Source organism: Strix aluco, chromosome 1 (assembly GCF_031877795.1).
Source record: "Strix aluco isolate bStrAlu1 chromosome 1, bStrAlu1.hap1, whole genome shotgun sequence".
In the NCBI taxonomy this organism is placed as follows: Eukaryota; Metazoa; Chordata; class Aves; order Strigiformes; family Strigidae; genus Strix; species Strix aluco.
Window position 1 is genome coordinate 142,272,290 of NC_133931.1, and position 17,415 is coordinate 142,289,704.

Genomic DNA, 17,415 nt, shown 5'->3' on the forward strand with positions numbered 1-17,415 from the left:
AAGCAGGGGTCAGCATATACATTGCTTCTCAAACTGGAAAAGTTTAATACTGCTTTGAAGAATATTTTGTTATAGTACTATTAAAGGTGACTTACTGTTGGTTCTCATTTGTTCTGGAACTTGTGTACTGTTCTGTACTAAGTACCTTCATAAGGATTTTAAAACTATTTAATGCTAGACTACCTACCAGAAGATAACTGAAGGAGAAAAAGTTTTACTCCTGTTTTTATTATGATGGGGGTATTTTAGAAGCAAACAGCATCTTTCAGGGATTAAATTAGAAAGCCTGTGCATATTTGCAAGTGTTGGTGAAATTTTACTTCCATATATACTGAATTGTTCAAGATCTGTTGAAGCTTCTGAAGCTGCTCTTACCTGGAGATAGAGACTCACACTGTCTGTCACCCAGTGGCAGTTGGTCCCACTGTGTCCCTCCACCAAGCATCAGCTGCGCTCAAGACCACTGGAATTTTTAAGACCACAGGGGTGCTCTGCTTTCTGAAGCTTGTAGGACTAGTGATTGCACTCAAGCATGTTGCTGTAGCACAGTATTATGGGTTTTTTTTAAATGCACTGCACAGCTGAAGCAAAAGCAACTTACTGTTAGAAAATTACTATCTGGATCACTCTGCTCAAAAACAATTTATTAGTTGTCATATAAGCAGTTCCAAATAAGAACATAAATTCCCACAAGATAATTGCAAATGTTGGTTTCTTCTTTCTTAAGAAACAGGCAAATAAGAGATACTATGTTTTTAGCAGGAACACCCTCTTCTTTCATCTTGCCTCCTTCCCAGCTCTCAAAGGTTAGAGATCTGAGTTGTGCAAAAGAGCTGTGTGAAGTGGTATATCCTAATTTTGGCCCTCTGGCTGGGGCAATCGTTGAGGTGTTGCTGCCTTCTAAGGAGCTTTTATTTCTCAGTACAAAAGTCCGTGGTTCTTCACCATCCCCTTCCCTGAACAGTGAAGGTTTTTAACTCCATATGCTAACTTCCACTTATTAAAGACACGGACTTCTTGTCTGAACCTCCTGTTAAAAAAACCCCAACCATCTTCACATGACACAGGAAGCAGTGTTTACCAGCTTAATTCTTGAAGTGTTTGCCCCATCTCACTTCTACAAGAAGAAAATACGTGAAAAGCAGGTCTGTCTAAGACTGTCAAGGAAGGGAAGCATGCTGCAGAACTGCACGTAATATAAGGAAGCGTAAGACAGCCATTTCTAAGCCTAATCAGTTGGATTGCCACACCCACCAGTAACTCACTGGTACTTGATGGATTCAGCCATGTATGCTCACCACAGAGATTACTAGGAACTGTTCAGCACCTCAAAGGCAGAAAGGTGGCAAATAGTCAGGTACTGATCAATGTCCAGCATCTATTCCCTCCAAAAATTCCAAATTTGTAGCATGTATATAACCATGACACCTTATTAATTGCATTTTAAGAGCCCATAGTTATGTATAGATGTCTTGGGCATCCAGGCTGGTGCTGCAGTTTAGTACTCAGAACTAGAGCAGCAGCCAGGTGCATTACAAACCCAAGCTTCCCCAAGTTGGGTGCAGGTGAAGGCAAAACTTAACCTGGGGGACCTAATTCTGATAATTTGTACAGGAGTAATGTCAGATGCTGAGTTACTGTAACCAGATACACCCATATAAGGCCAGTACAGCAAGGTCAAGAACCAGGACTTACCTTCCTGCCCCCTCAAAACTGGGATTTCAACTCTACCATTCTTGGTATGAATTAGCAAGAAGAGAAAAATGCAAGTCAGCTTTGCTGCAAGCCTAGTCCTGAGCAACAGAGGAAAAAACGGGTTGCTTTCAATGATGATATGGCAGGTAGCCTGATGAAGTTAATCTTTGCTTTAATTGGTTGCCCAACATACATATTTAAACATTCTGTACTAAATTAGCCAGCATGCACACAGTAATTGGACCAGTCAGTGACTTTCTCCTTTCACTATATACATACACAAACAGGAACACCACAAGATTGGACAAAGGAAAGCAATTTGTTAACCAGATACAGCTAGCAAGTAACATTTTTTTCCTCTAGAAACGTTTTTCCTGCAAATTCACAAGTGTGAAGACTTTCTTTCAAGGCTTGAAGAACTTTGCAGTCTTCCAGTGAAAAGGCTAACAATAGCCACCATAGCTGAAATGAGATAAAATTAATTTAAAATCCATTCCAAGCAAGAGTGAAATTGAAAAAAAAAAATTGCTTGTAGCGTAGGGAAAAGGGACTTTGGAGACAATCTGAGCAGATACACTGAAGTAGAAAGGCGGCTTTGGACCCAATTCTGAACACCCTTAGTTTAGTGTAAAAGAGAAGGAGAAGGATCAGAATCAGATCCAACATTTCACATTCATTGATACCTGGTACCAGAAACTCAGTATCTAAAGAACGGAAGTGTTTGCTTACTTTATTTGAAGAACTTTAGTTCTGTGTCAACACAGTCATAGAAAAGATCCACTACTTCAGCAGGATCCAGAACCTCTGTACGAGTAAGGATATCATCCATTGCTTCTAAGCCTTGTTTTTCAAGGTCTAACATAATCCTCATCAGTTTCTGGCCTTTATCCTAAACACATGAAACAATCAAACTCAATTAACCAGCAAAGAGGCTTGTTAAAGCATTGCACTGTTCTGTTATGGAGATATTTTCAAGTTTTTTAAAAAACGAGAAAGCCTTTTTAAGTACAAACTATTTTTGTTAATAATTTTTTGGATGGTGAGAAGCTAAAAAGAACAGTGCTGGACACTTTATGCATTAAGAAAAATAACCTAGAAGGAGTTACTAAGTTTAAAGCAGTGAAGGAAGATGAAGTGAAAGATGGATAGAGGAAAATGGTATAAGGCTTTTACATGTGATAAAGAAGTAAAGCAACTTCTTAAGCCTAAAAACCTGCATCAGAACTATATGAGAAGACTAGAAGCCCCAAGGATTCTACAGATCATGGTATGTACATGTGTATCCCTCAGATCACCACCCGCACGTTGATGATCAGATCTGAAATTATGTGTAATGTAACAGCATTAAGACTCCAGACCCCAGGCAAGGCTTTGTGTGCCACTCTGACTTACTGCTCTTCATGTTTCTGGTCAGGAAAATGGTGTCATTTTGGTTTATCCAGATGTCATTTAAAGTCTCCTATTTTTTTAATTTTATTTTTTTAATGGAGAAGTGCTGTTTGTTTTGCTTGCAGCGTTCAGCATTGAATTCCAGAAAAAAACAAGTATTTAAAATGTGTGGTGGTCCCGAGCTTTCCATGATTTATACCAGCATTTGTGCAGAAAGAGTAGAGCACCTAAGCAAAGATTTAGGCTCTCAGGTCGCAGTTTTTATAGCACGAAGCCTGACTGAAAACTAAATTTCCTTTTCTACCACAACTGTTGATGTCACACTGTGGGACGTGAATAGGGAAGAGTTCACAAGACGCTAACACACCTCTGCTAGGTCTTCCCTAAATCATCGTCTTGCATGATGCTATGGGAGCCGGATGCACATTCAGTCAATGTTACCGCAGAGGCCACAGATTTTAAGTTAAACCATTCCAAGAGATTAAAAACCACATCTAGCCAAAACTGTGTTTAAATAAAGTTTGTACTAGCAAAGTTTACCAAGGTTTCCTTAATCACTAAAGGATAAGGCTGAATGCTGTTATGATCTTAGCAAGACTCTGACCTACACAAACACGCACAGAGGAAAAATGCAGAAAAGCATGTCCTCTGTGGAAGTTCAACATGACTGCATGGGTCCTCCACAAACTGCCTGAAATACCAGTACCAGCACAACTGGCACGCCCTGGTGATCTCTCCCTCTGTTGTACTTCCTTATAATCAGTTATCCAGTTTACTGCTGTGGTTGTAATTGCAAATGTCAAAGAACAGTTATTGAACTACTTGCACTATGACAGCAAAAGTTGTAGCTCAATCAGTTGGAAAAGCTGTCCAGAATAATCCCCTTCCTGCCTGCCTTTATTCCAAAATGTATTCCCACAAGAGAATACACTGGAAGGTTCTTAGACCACAAGTACCTGATGCATGGCATTGGAAAGTGGCCTTTCTTCTCGCATGGCGTTTTTAGTTAATTCTTACAAATTAACAGAAATGCATTATATTGACTTGCAAAACTGTCATGTGCAAATTATTCCTTCAAGAAAAAAACCCTCAAACCATGTAGTTCTTAATCCAGCATATAATTGAAATTACAGCATTCTGTCATATAATTGAACTTACAACATTCTGTCCATCTTCCTGTCATGTAATTCTGATAGCACGTTGCACTAGCATCCAGTGTTCAGTGATCATTTAAAAAGACTATATACACAATGAGAATTGAACAAGCTGATGAGCTTGTCAGTTTGACTTTTCACTTTGTAAAAGTAATGGAGCAGAGCAACGCTCTCAGGATAACAAAAAACCTATGCAGAATAGTTTGCCCTTCAGAGGGCATCATTATTCAAGCTAAACTTGCAAGGATTCTAAGAATATTCAGAGAATGCTCTTGGTTTTGGATTCTGATAACATGGAGGAAGAAATGTTTAACCAGAACAGGTTGTATCCTCGTTTTTCAGTGAGTAACTCTGAAGTACATGATGGAGTTAGGAATCTACATTTACTTCTTTAATTCCAGGTCCCACAGCTCTTACCTGATCATTCTCAAGAAGAGATCGTGCCCATTCATGTGCCTTGTACAATTCATGCCTGCGATCAGGTTTCTCCTGGAATCGAGGTATCTTTTTAGCAGGATCATCATTGCCAAAAGAAGGAGACTGTACTTTTGGTACTAATTTTACATCATCAACAAAAATAAAGGGTTTAAATATGGACCTGAAAGAAATGAGAATTACTGCTTGCAGTAATAAGAGAGATTTTATATATGTTATTGAAATGTTCACCAGGCTATTTTAAAACAACAGATACAGAACAGCACAGGTAATTCATCTACACTAGGCACGGACTAGGTTAGAGAGTTGGTACTGGTCACAAGCAAAATAAATCTATGTGCTTTAAAAGAACTGGGTTTGCCAATTACTGTAAAACTTTATTACCCCTTTTTACCTATAGGCTTGTTTGGTGTCCTTCACGCCAGTTCTGCCACTTCTTTAGAAAAGTAGCACTGTATTTTCCTCTCCAAGTTTTTTTTAAACAAATCTCAGCATTCAGCCTCGCATCACTTTTTCTCCTCTGTTCACACTGACATCTCTCCTTCTCCCAGATTTGATTTTCATTAAAAATCACAAACAAACACTTTTGTGTTTGAGCAGAGATTACCTACCTTGCTCAGTACCAGAGGATTTGGCATATAACCAGCAGCACTTCAGGATTTTATGTCAAGAGAAGGAAAAGACATAGCTACCGATATTGTGACATTTCTCAAACAACTTCAACACTGAGTTTCGATCTAAACTCCTGAGACCTACAACAAAACCCCAGCGATCCAGGATCTTAATTCCCGAGAATCTGAGACCAGGTATTGGCAAGTGCATGGAGAAACTGCCTGCCTTCCCTTTAGATACACAACAAAATAGCACCCTGCATTCTGCAGTGAAGAAGCTGCCAGAAGTGCAAGACTTCTGCAAGACATGATTAATAACCACTGCCTGCATACAGTCAGCAGGTTCATTGCTGCTAACCTTTCCATCACTGTCATGAAGCCTTGCTGACTAAGAGTTTGTGACTCACTAGCTGCACTTAAAATAAAGCTTTTTTAATTCGAGTGTAAAATAAAGCAAGAAAGGCCTCTAAACAAGGATTTTACAGCTAGACTCTGCGTTTAAAAGGACAGAAATCCCACCAAAACAATTTGAATCCTTGCTCCTTTTAATCTCAAAGGATTTGCATCAAGAGAAGTTTTGGCAAGCAAGCTCAAAACTTCTTACTTAACTCTGAAGGTCTGAGTTGCATAATGCACGGTGGGTGGAAAGTCCCTTTGGCACGGATGATGACTGTAGCACTCGGTAGCACCTAATGCTTAATACCACTCTCCTTTTAGGAATGACTGTCAGTGGTTCGAGGGCACCATTTTCTTCTCATCCATCACCTCTTTACCTCAATGCAAGTGGCAGATCTCCTGAATAACTGCAAGTGGTTTAATTTAATTTCTGTGAATCCCAGGTGGATTTTGTTTAAAACACAAGATAGTTCATTAGTTCTTTGATGATCTGGTCCATGAGTTCCCTTATCTCCTCTGCTGCTTTCAACTAGAGAAGACTTCATTTAAACCACCTGGAAATTGTCCCTCCAATAAAAAACAACTTGGAATACCTGGATTTGCAGATGTTTTGCTCTGTTAACATTTTGATATCATACAAGGCTACCTAGAGTAGCCTTTTTGCTAGTTAGATACTTTGTTTCAGTTTTGCACTCAGTTCAAGAGAGAAGTGCCTGAAAAAGTCCACAAGCTCATCATCTCGGCAAAAATCCACTGGAACTCCGTAAACTGCATTCCCTCTAGAAGCTCCAAATTTAGGCAAAGTTCCAGATCTGGTCTTTCAGGCCAGTGGTGTCCATTTAGAATTCCAGCAAGATGCAGTTCAGTAACACAGGCCTGTCAGATTACACACCAACAACTGCTGATTGCATTTCTGGTTAGAACATGCTCTTGAAGCAGGTACCAATTTGGGTAGCAGGGGTTTTTTTAATATCTTTTAACCCATCATCTGCTCTGCACCCAGGAAACCTCAGTGCTGTGGCTTACCTTGAAGGGTCTGGTGTGCCAGTGAAGTAATGAACACAGGGAAAACTAGGGTCCTGAGGCAGAACAGACACTATGCTAGCTGTAGTAAGGAAAGATTCAGAGTCCACACAGACACCACTATCTTTGTCACGCAGGACATCAATCATAGCTTGTGCAGAAACATCACCTATAGGAAGAGGGGGGAATAAAAGAAAAATTGCTGAGTGAACAATGGCTTGAATCCCAGGGAAGGAATTTAACCTGAATGGGCTTTGGCCTAATATGACCAGTGACACAACATGGGCATGTCACCGGAATGAACTTGCCTAGCTAGTAAAAGAGAACAGTAAGAAGCATTAATTAGGCAATACAATTTCTAGGTAGGGAGAAATGTCATTAAATGGTATTTTTCAGAAGGCGGCCATCACGTCTGTAATACTGCTTTAGCAACCACTGTGAACAGACTACTTTCATGAACAGCCATTTTCCTCTAAGAAGCTACTTCTACCCAAGCTCAGGCAAAATGGGCACACCCTGATCTCCCACTTCTCATCTATTTCCATTTCAGTCAAAATTTTGAAACATCATCTCACATTCACAGGGTCTTACAGCAGCAGACCTAGACACTGAGATTTTTCTCCAAACCACTACCTACAAGAATACCATGTTCTCATTCTATTTCCTGCCTGTGTCTTATCACAGCTTTCTCCCCACAGCACCTCCATGTTTTCTTGCATTACCCCCTTGGCAGGAAGGGCTTCCTCCCCATCCACTTCTTAAATCCTGCACTGACTCAACCCTTCTGTGCACAGGTGCCTCAATACACCAGAAGACACAGAATGACCCAGCAGTCTGCAAGATTTGCAGCCATAGTCCTCTGTCTGTAGGGGCCCTCAGGTTTTTTAGCGCTATAATCCAGGTTTATTAAGACCTTTTACCTATGGTCCTTCAGAATTGCTGTGTCTGCCTCAGACACAAACCATGCTCCATGTAATTAATTCTATAGCCTTAGCAAGAACTCTGCATTGCAATAAATATTTCACCTAAACACTCTTCTTGACATTTGCCAACATGTGAAAATGCTAACTGTCTAGTAAATTCACCTCTGTAGTAAAAGGCTTTTTATAAAAAGATAATTTGTACATTTTTCACACATGAAAGACCAGATATACGTCAACCATGCACTGCTGCAGGCTGGTCATTTCAGAGCTATTTTGACCAGCTGCAATGAACTTAACTCACTAATAAATTTTGGTCTGGAAATAAACCCTTTCTTTGACTGAAGGGAATTGGCACATTGTCTGTTCTGGTAACTTTGTTGTGCTTGACAATGAAAAAGGGACTTCCGTTTGCAACTGACTAACATTACTCTTCCTTAAACTATGATCTTAATTCCTTCCTCAAAAGCCTAAGCAAACCTCCCAAAACGTAGAATCCATTAAGCTCAAGCTTTCATATGCGAAGCCATTTTTTTTAAAATACTATAATTTCAATATTAGGTAGGACCACTACAATTACACCACAGCACAAATGTAGTGGCACATCATGCACATCAGAACAGCAGTGAAGAAAGTTATTTTATAATTGCAATCCTGTTTTAAAACCTTAAACTTGAGGGGGACATTAAGGGCTTCATCCTAAATTGTGGCAAGTTTAGGGACAGTCTTCAGTCCTGGTCTTCCTTTCCACACGGTTTACGTGTAAAGGTATTCTCCTCAGTCACATGTAGTTCTGGATGGAATGCCTGGAAGGAGGCAGTTGTGACTAAAAATCCCACTTCACACAGAGAAAGATGGTTCAACACTTACCACCTTGCTTTTCTAGGCTCTCCCTGCCAGAACAGCAGGCTAAATGGTCATCAGCAAGAGAGAACACTTCAGAAAAATTGAAGTCTGAGTCTCCGTTCCACCAGCCTTGACTTCTCACGTAATTCCTTAGTTCAGGATGCTCAGCATCAATTTTTGTAGTTAATGAAAGCTGATTACAAATGCATTTCACTCCCTCTGTAGAAAGAGCCACACATTAAAAGAGAGCATTAATACAGTTTTTCTGGGAGAAGCTGGAAGGACAACGTAATTTCAGTTAGGAAACAAATTATACCATTGGTTAGGAGGTACATTTGGCATAACTGCATAACTACACAACTACACAACTACACATGCACAGAATTACTAGTCACTGCAGGTTGCAGAGCTCAATTCTCTGTGCCCTACTTAGATATGCACACTGCCTTGTGATTAATAGTGGTATTTAGTCAGAACACCAGTTTCACAATCTGTACCTCACACATTCTGACCATGAAGTAATAGTGGTCTCCAAATGCCAAAGGCACCTGCCTAATACTTTCTCCAATGGTGTATTCCACTGCCACAACAAGGCTTGAGGTCTGACTTGATTTCAAAATATATTTCAGCAAAGCTGCATTTAGTTTAATGAACCTTCTTTGCCTCCCAAAACTGAAAATTTAATTTGGAAAATGTTTTTTAAAGCTTACCAGTTGCTTTAAGCTTCCCAGCTGAAGAACAATTTATTGTAAGCAGCAAGATAGGCGCTTAAATTAAACTTAATTTTTAATCTTAATTTTTAAAATGGCATGAAGTAAAAAGTGTAAGCAGATTTCAAAGAATATTAAAGGGATTTTTAATTCGCTTTTCTCAAAAATACTGCATTGCTTACATCCATATATCTACAGCATGACTAAAAGTGGCTGCTCAGATGCTCCTCGGAGAGAATAAAGTGTGTTGGAAGACAGAGAAAGAGCTGAAAAAGTAAATCTGTAAACTAAAATAAAACCAGATTCTGGAATTGGGCACAAACTTTTTCTTAAACAGAAACCAAAGCAGTATTTGTGAAAGTTATTAATACTGCCTTCCACAAAAGTAAGCTTGCTTTTGTAATGCCTCATGCATACAATTTAAATAATGAGTAACAACTTATAGTAGGAAGTTCTGTGCATCAGTCTGCAAAAAAGTCACTGTCATTCAATTCTGACTTACCGTAGGGTCACTGACAGCTTGTTCTGATTCACACTTTTAATCATCATACCTTTCAGGGAATTTTCTTGAGTGATAGGAATATTTGTGTTCATATCAAGCTAGGCAAGCCACTCCTTAAGAGCTCTTTAAATATTACATTTAGTAACTTGTGTAAAATAGTATTTCATGGTTTTGATCCCCCTCAAAAAATGAAAATTTATCAAGCAAATAAATTTTTCCACTCAGACTGAAGAACAGTAATAAGAAGGATTTTAAAGTGTTTATCCTTAAATTACTGTCAAAGAGTGGCTTGATAAATCCACTATAAGCTTTACAGAACTGCAGCAGTAATATTAGAGCAACTCTGAGGACAGAGTCAAGGAAAAAAATGCCTTCACACTGGGGAATGACACATTTTTCCTGTTTTAGCAGCATTTGTGCATTCATTTGAAAGCTTAAGAGGCACATTTATGGTTGCAAAAAAGAACCCCCTGAATAAAGTATGAAATATAGAGCTCTTACATAGCCAGCAGCCTTTCCCTCTGGCAGCCTTAGCAGGCTGCAGGAGATGGAAACTACTTATCTGCAGCTCACAGGGACCTCCTGAAGAGAAATGCGCTGGTAAAAATCAGAACAGAGCTGCAGTATCATTCCAAAAAGCTGCAAGCAGCAGATGAAGGCAATAGTTTATTTGCTGGGAAGAAGGACATGAAGGTTATGTGTTGCTGATGCAGCTAAAAAGGCTAAGTAAAAACCACTGTTCTTCAAATATCAGCCAGGTAGGTCAACAGAAGAAGGCAGGCTGTCACTGCATAATCCCAGGAACCTCAGGAGCCAGCTGCCTTCCAGAATCTGGATTTTATCAGGACAGCATTATCAGTCTTCCCTCCTCTATGTTTGGTATCTGTGCTAAAAGACTTCCTCCATCTTGCAGGTATCCTTAAAATGCAAGCTTTGCTTGGGGAAACACCATCCCTGCTAAAGTAAGCCGATTCATTTTTGATGGCATGAACTGACAGTAGGCCATCACACAATATTACACAGCCTGGTGTTACTTCTTTGCTTTGGTATTTTCAACAACATTAAACCTTCCTCCTCCCCTTCAATGAAGCAGAAATGAAGATAATTGAATGGATCTGTCATAGCTCAAAACATGGATGATAACAATCTTCTTAAATGATCTGAATTTTTAATGAATTCAAATGTGAGTAAATTTTTAAAATCCCTACTCCTATGAAAATAAAAATCCCTTCAAAGCTAAAAACAACAACTGAAAATAAATTAAATATATGCCTTAGACAATTGTATTATATTAAGGCAGCACATACTTGCCAGCAAAGTTTTAAATAAGTTCAGCCACCAAGCCAGTGAAATCTAGAAGTTAAGTTTGGCAGGTCTGGCTTCACACATACTGAAAAGGAAACCACCTACAACTTCAAAGAGCAGAAGAGTATTGTTTTGCAGTATCAGATAAGAAATGGGGATATGAGGGGACTATATCTATTGTGGTAAAGCAACCAGCAGCAGCCCCATTCAATTTACCACCTAACACAAGCTCTTTTCTCGAAGCTATCAATGCTTATCCTGCCCTCTTAGTATTTTAGATTTGTAAGTAACAATTTGGGCATTAACTCTATTGAAAAGACATTTGGCACATTCCAAGTAGTAAATAAATCTGGAAAAATACACTTCCCAAAGATAAAAATTTAAGCATTATGATTATTACATAGCTTATGTATACAGGTAACAATCTCCAGATTTACAGAAAATGCTGTTACATCAGCCAATGCAAATCAACATTTAAAAAAATTAAGAGTGGTACAAATATAGAAGGTTAAAATTGATGATTTAATCAAACACTTGCATAAATTAGTCACATATTTAAACTCAGTGGCTTTAAGGTAATTTGTTTCTTTACAGTTATTTATAAGAAGAGAGGTTTGCTGAGAGTGATACACTGACCTGTGATTTTTTCTGCTGCCCAGTACTTTCCAGAAGTCTCCAGTATCCAGGCTTCATTTCTGTCCACAATCAAAAACGCACTTTGGAAAGTATGGCATGAACTCCCATCTTCATAATAATTTCCACCTTGTCCATGCTCTTCCAACAGAGCAACTATTACATCCAATGCTTCTTTAGCTGTTGCACCTCTTTCTAGGCCAAGTCTGTAAGAAAAGGGTAAAACAGAGATTCAGACAGACATGTAATGGTGAGGTCTCCATAAACTATTCATTTTAAACATCAGCACCGACCTGGTTTTAAAATACCAAAGTATCAGGTATGCCTAGTGTAAGAATTCCTGCTTTAATGAGCTACTAGAATTACAGGATGAGATATTAAATTATTTAATTTGTTTCAAGTCTTTATTTTCTACACTGGTTCTGTATTTTCAAGCCTATCATAGCCCAGTTTTAGTTTTTTAAAAAAAAGTCCAATTACCAACAAATGGTCTCAACTGCACTGTAAACATGCAATGCTCTATTTATCCCCCCCTCAGGCAGAAGAGATTTGAAGGACAATTTGCAAAGGTCTTTTCAAAGTAACAGTTGTATGCAAGTTTACTTTTCTGTACAGAAGAGTGGGAAATTGCAAATTAATATTACCAGAGATCAGAAAAAAGGGAAGGAGTATTCAGTATTACAATCTCTCTACAACCTCTCTTTCCCAATGCTCCAATATTTGATTGGCCATAGAAGCTAGATGCATGTTATTCTTTGATGCATATTGCATGCTGTAGACAGAAGCATTTGTGCACAGTGTTCCTAAAGAGGCTTCCCCAAAAAAACACTGAACAATTAAGCAACAGATACGGCTTTTGTCTGAACTAAGAGTAACCATATGTCTAAAAGAACATGATTTTAAAAAAGTTTGAGCAAAACAAGGGTATTTTAGGGAAAAGTAAACTGAGGCATAAGAATAGGTTTTACAAAGCTATAGGGAATGACTGTATCCTGCCTTGAATAAATGGGATGAAATAATCCCTTGAGATAATTTACAGTCCTAACCAAGTCAACAACAAAAGCAGTAACCAGAAGAATCCAAATCAGACCTGCAAATGATTCCACTGGTTCCAAAATGCACTTACTGGTAATGAGGAAATGCAGTATTTCAAACAACAGCCTATCCACGCCTCATTCCTTTGGGAGAGTTACGTGGATCAGTCCAAAATTTCTGTTGGTTATGTCACCTTAATGTTCTCCACTGTGTTTATCTTTCTCTAATAGCTCTATGGACAAAATAATTTTGACGGATAGTTTCAAGAAATTCACCTTTTTAAATTTAAGTACTATGCTAGCCCTATCCATTTCCCTGGAAATCACATGACAAGAAAACACTACTCTGATTCTTTCCTGAAAACTACAGTACACAAATCAGATCCTGATAACTTGAATACAAATTTGTTATCTAAATACTTTTTAATCTGATCTGCACTGGGCCTGCTTTATTAAATAGTTTGCCACTATTAGCCTTGTTTTATGTTGAATTATTGAAAGCAGTGTTTTCACCTCTCTCAGCAGCACCTACTTATCACTTAGTGACAAGGGAGAGCCAATTAGAATTTTAGGTCCTAACTAACAGCGACAATTTCTTCCCCATGAAGAATTTTAGGTCCTAACAGTGACAATGTCTTCCCCATGATCTTCTTACTTTGCATTTATAGTCCTTCCCTCTTGTCTTGTTTCTCTTATTAGCTGAAACTTGGTTTGTATTGTTGACTGAATTTTTAGTCCCTATGCATTTATGTTATTCTTTCATTCTTTTCATCACTGGTGCAATCACTTTTTCAGAGCAATACAGATATACCAGTCTTAGCACATACCACAGACATCTTTCAAAAGCCAGTCCAAAAGCATGTCTTATTTATTCCCTAAGAATAACTCCGAGAGCTGTCTCTGCCACAGGTAAATGAATGGGCTGACTACTACCTTGGTGACCACGTAGTCACTAGATTCAGTGATAATCTGCTCCCTTCTCCCCAGTTTATGACCAACAGCATTAGGTTATAATTAGGATCAAAACCTGCCAAGAGACGTAACATTCCACTAAAACTTTTAATAACGTCTCCCTGAAATTTTCCTTCCCAGATGGTTATAGTCTAGCTTTCTCTGTCAAAACTACAGCAGAGATTCAGGTTGAAGAAATATCTTTTAGATCACTTTTTTTGCAATGGTTCCAATGTTACATTTACTTCCATTTAACAAGGGCCTAGGCTCTGCTTTTGTTTGGGTGCTCCTATCTGTCAGTCACAAGTGACAGCAAAAAGAAAGAAAACAAGAAAACCCACCCTACACAGCAACCACACAGCTCATCTCCACAAAACTGTAGGTCTTGCCAGTTATTTCAGCATCAGTGTCCTGGGTAACTGCAGCATAACCCTCCCACTAACACATTTCACAGTACCCTTCAAGGCAAGCTGGAAGAAAAGTTTTAAGTAATTTCACCCCCAGATGAGAGCTTGAATTAGTCACTCAGAAAATTTCAGCGACTTCGTACAATCCACTGCCTCAGCACCTCCAATATGCTATCATAGCATATTATAACCTTGTCAAAACAACATTATCTTAAGCTTTTCAACTTCACATATCAGTTACAGATGCAGACTTTCCAAATGAAGTAACCAACATACATGATGATGACATTCTACTTTATCCAGTTTTGATGTCTCTAAGGAAAGAAATTGGTAAACAAATTGATACCATTTTAAAGAGCATTCTTGACTCCCTGCCAAGATTGGCATCTCTGTGTGGCTCTGAAAAAGTGATTGCATCAGCGAGGAAAAGAAGAAATAACACAAACACATCAGGATTAAAAAATAAGACAAAAACGCAAAAGGGTGTATTTTACAGGTTTCTTCATATATACCTTTTTTATGATAATGTTGTCCTGTTCTAACTGTACCAGCATAAGCAAAACAATACACCATCTCTTCAGATGAATGTACTTCCCTAAGTAAACAGGTGCTTTACAGAGGCAACTGTGCCTCAAAGAAAACCAAAACTGCAGCCACACTAGGAAGAATATCTGAAGAAAACCCTGATAAGCTAACCAATACAGCAATACTGGTGCAGCTATCAAAGACCAGCTTTTGAATAAATTCCCAGAACAGAAAAGCAGTGTTTCTTCGGAATTTGTGCTGGTTTCTCTCAATTTTTCTGTCTCTTGTGACTAGGTTCACATTCTCCATTTAGATAAACTGGCATGGGGACAAGCCTGCATGGAATAGGACCAAGTTCTACCCCTCAAGTCAATCACACAATCTTTATTCATTTTCATTTCTTAAGAATCATTGTGCAGGGTTTGTGTGGTGGGGTTTTTGGTAGCTGGGGAGGGGGCTACAGTGGTGGCCCCTGTGAGAATCTTCTTGAAAGCTCCCCCGGCTCCAAGTCAGACCCACCTCTGGCTAAGGCCAAGCCAATTAGCGATAGTGGCTGCACCTCTGCGATAATATATTTAAGAAGGGAAACCTGGGAGGAGGTTGGGGGACTTGTGAGTAAGAGTTACAAGAAGGACACCTATGTAAACACCAAGGTCAGTGGAAGGAAGGAGGAGAAGGGGGGGAGGTGCACCAGAGCAGAGACTGCCCTGTATCCTGTGGTAAGACAGCAGGGCCGCCCCCCTGCCACCCATGGGGGTCACCGGAGAAGCAGAGATCAGCCTGCAGGGGACCCGACACTGGAGCAGGCAGCTGCACCTGAACAAGGCCAGGACTCTGGGGAAGCAGCAGCCCCCACGGTTGTAGTTCAGCACTAGGACTGCAACTTGCAGGGGTGACCAAGGTCGGAGCAGCATGGAAACGACCACAGCCCGTGGAAAAACTCACAGCAGAGACAGATCATGGAAGACTGTCTCCCATGAGAGGGGAACCACGTGGAGCAGGGGAACGATGCAGAGGGGTCCCCACAAAGAAGAAGGAGCAGCGGACTGACTGAAAACCCTCCATTCCCTTCCCCCCTGCTAGGGGGAAGAGGTAGAGATATCAGGAGCAGAGCTGAACCCAGGAAGAAGGGAGGGGTGGAGGAGGAAGGCGTTTTTAAGGTATGGCAATGCTTCTTACTTGCCCACTCTGTTAAGTGTCATTGTTGTTAGTGTTTGAATTAAAGTGATTTTTTTTTCCTTCCCCTATTAAGTATGTCTTTTTCCAGAACCATAATGGTAAGTGACCCCTCCCTGTCTTTATCTCAATTCCCAAGCCTTTGCTTCATTTTTTCCTTCCCAGCACTGGAGGGGAAGGGGTGCGTGAATGGCTGCATGGTGCTCAGTTGCCCTCTGGGCTCAAATCACAACAATCATTCATATGTTCTGACATCTGACAAGCTATCAAGCTACAAATATGTAGGTGTCTGTCTTAATCCTCAGATACAACAGTATACTACGTAACACACTGTTTTCAGTCATTAAGCCAGCAGCCAATTACTAAACAATCTAAAAACTTTGACAAATACATCTTTACTGATGTCCATTGTGATCTTTATTGGAAAAAAAAAATGCTTTGTCTATGAGGTTGCAGGATGAATTTTCAATTTCCTATTTCAACAACACAACATGCTGAAGGATGCCTCTGGCCTGTTTAACACCATGTGCTCTCACAACACCCACCTTCAGCCTTTGCCATGTTGGCTGGATTTTATATCCTAACTGAAAAGTGACAATTCCAGATGACTTAAAAGAGAGAGGTAGTCTCCCATACAGAAAAAGAATAATCACTTTAAGAGAATGTAGAAACAAACTCTTAGGGGAGCCTGAGCATTCAAAGAAAATGTGATTCTACTATCTGGATGATATTGCTGGGTTGACAACTCTTATGCCTGCTCTGAAGAATATGTTTCAGAGTATAAAGTTTTTAGTTTCTTTTGCAAGCAGCTAGTCATACATGCACACACACAGTGTCAGTCTTCATCCTTCAGCTAAGATCTGACTCAGACGCAGAACATATACATAGGTGTGACAAAAATTTGGCCAGAGATGTGCATTTCTTAATTAGGCTTAAAACATCTCAGTTTATTTTATTCCAATAAGTCCTAGGCAATAGTATTAGTCTGTTCTACAGACAGGTAAATAGAGGCAGAGCTAGTGCCAGCTGCTTTATCACAGCTTATATGATTGATTTTGTACTTGATGGCTCTCTATTCTATGAGGTGATCCAAAACAGGTAAGCTTAAAGCAACTGGCCAAGTCTTCCCAGTAAGAGAAAGAATCACTCTGGCTGGAATAAGAGGCAGATGGTAGCCTGCAACACACCTCTAGCTCTCCTTGCCTGAAGCACTCTCTATGTTCGAGCTACAGACAGTTTCTTCTGCAGATAAGAAGGAAAACAGGGAGGGTAATATCTACAGGTGGTGATCCCTCATATTTTATGACCAGTTTCTCCTTATTTTGATATCTCCTGATTTGCTACTGTGGGTAAATCTAGAGCTGCTGAATGACATATAATATGAATGTTAAACAGTATTTTGAGACTGCAGCAACTGTGACCAAAATAAACAAAACTCTGCATTAAACCAATGGTTTGTTAAAGTTTCAAAAGGATGGTAGTAGGAGGGAAAAAACAAAAATGGAGCTTGGAAAGTCACCTAATGTATCCCTCTTCTTGACAAAAGCTTCTCCTGTATTTACTTAAGAGAGCCCCCAAATCTATTCAGTCTCCCTTGATGCAATTAAACTCACTAGTCCTCCTAGGTACAGCTTCTCCACAGATTCCTTCAGTAATACAGAGTTTAGAGAAAATATTGAAGAGAAACATAACCCAAATTCCCT

At 39.5% G+C, this 17,415-nt stretch overlaps 1 protein-coding gene across 1 annotated transcript in view; it reads right to left on the reverse strand.

The window, feature by feature from the left end:
* Positions 1-623: 623 nt before the first annotated feature.
* Positions 624-17,415, reverse strand: part of SCRN1 (secernin 1) — a 40,659-nt gene continuing 23,867 nt past the window's right edge. The window contains exons 4-9 of the mRNA XM_074838209.1: positions 11,623-11,825; positions 8,494-8,688; positions 6,707-6,872; positions 4,656-4,836; positions 2,425-2,584; positions 624-2,157 (exon numbers count right to left, since the gene is read on the reverse strand). Coding sequence (XP_074694310.1) covers positions 2,426-2,584; positions 4,656-4,836; positions 6,707-6,872; positions 8,494-8,688; positions 11,623-11,825 — 904 coding nt within the window. The 3' untranslated portion in view covers positions 624-2,157; position 2,425. The remainder of the gene's footprint in view (positions 2,158-2,424; positions 2,585-4,655; positions 4,837-6,706; positions 6,873-8,493; positions 8,689-11,622; positions 11,826-17,415) is intronic.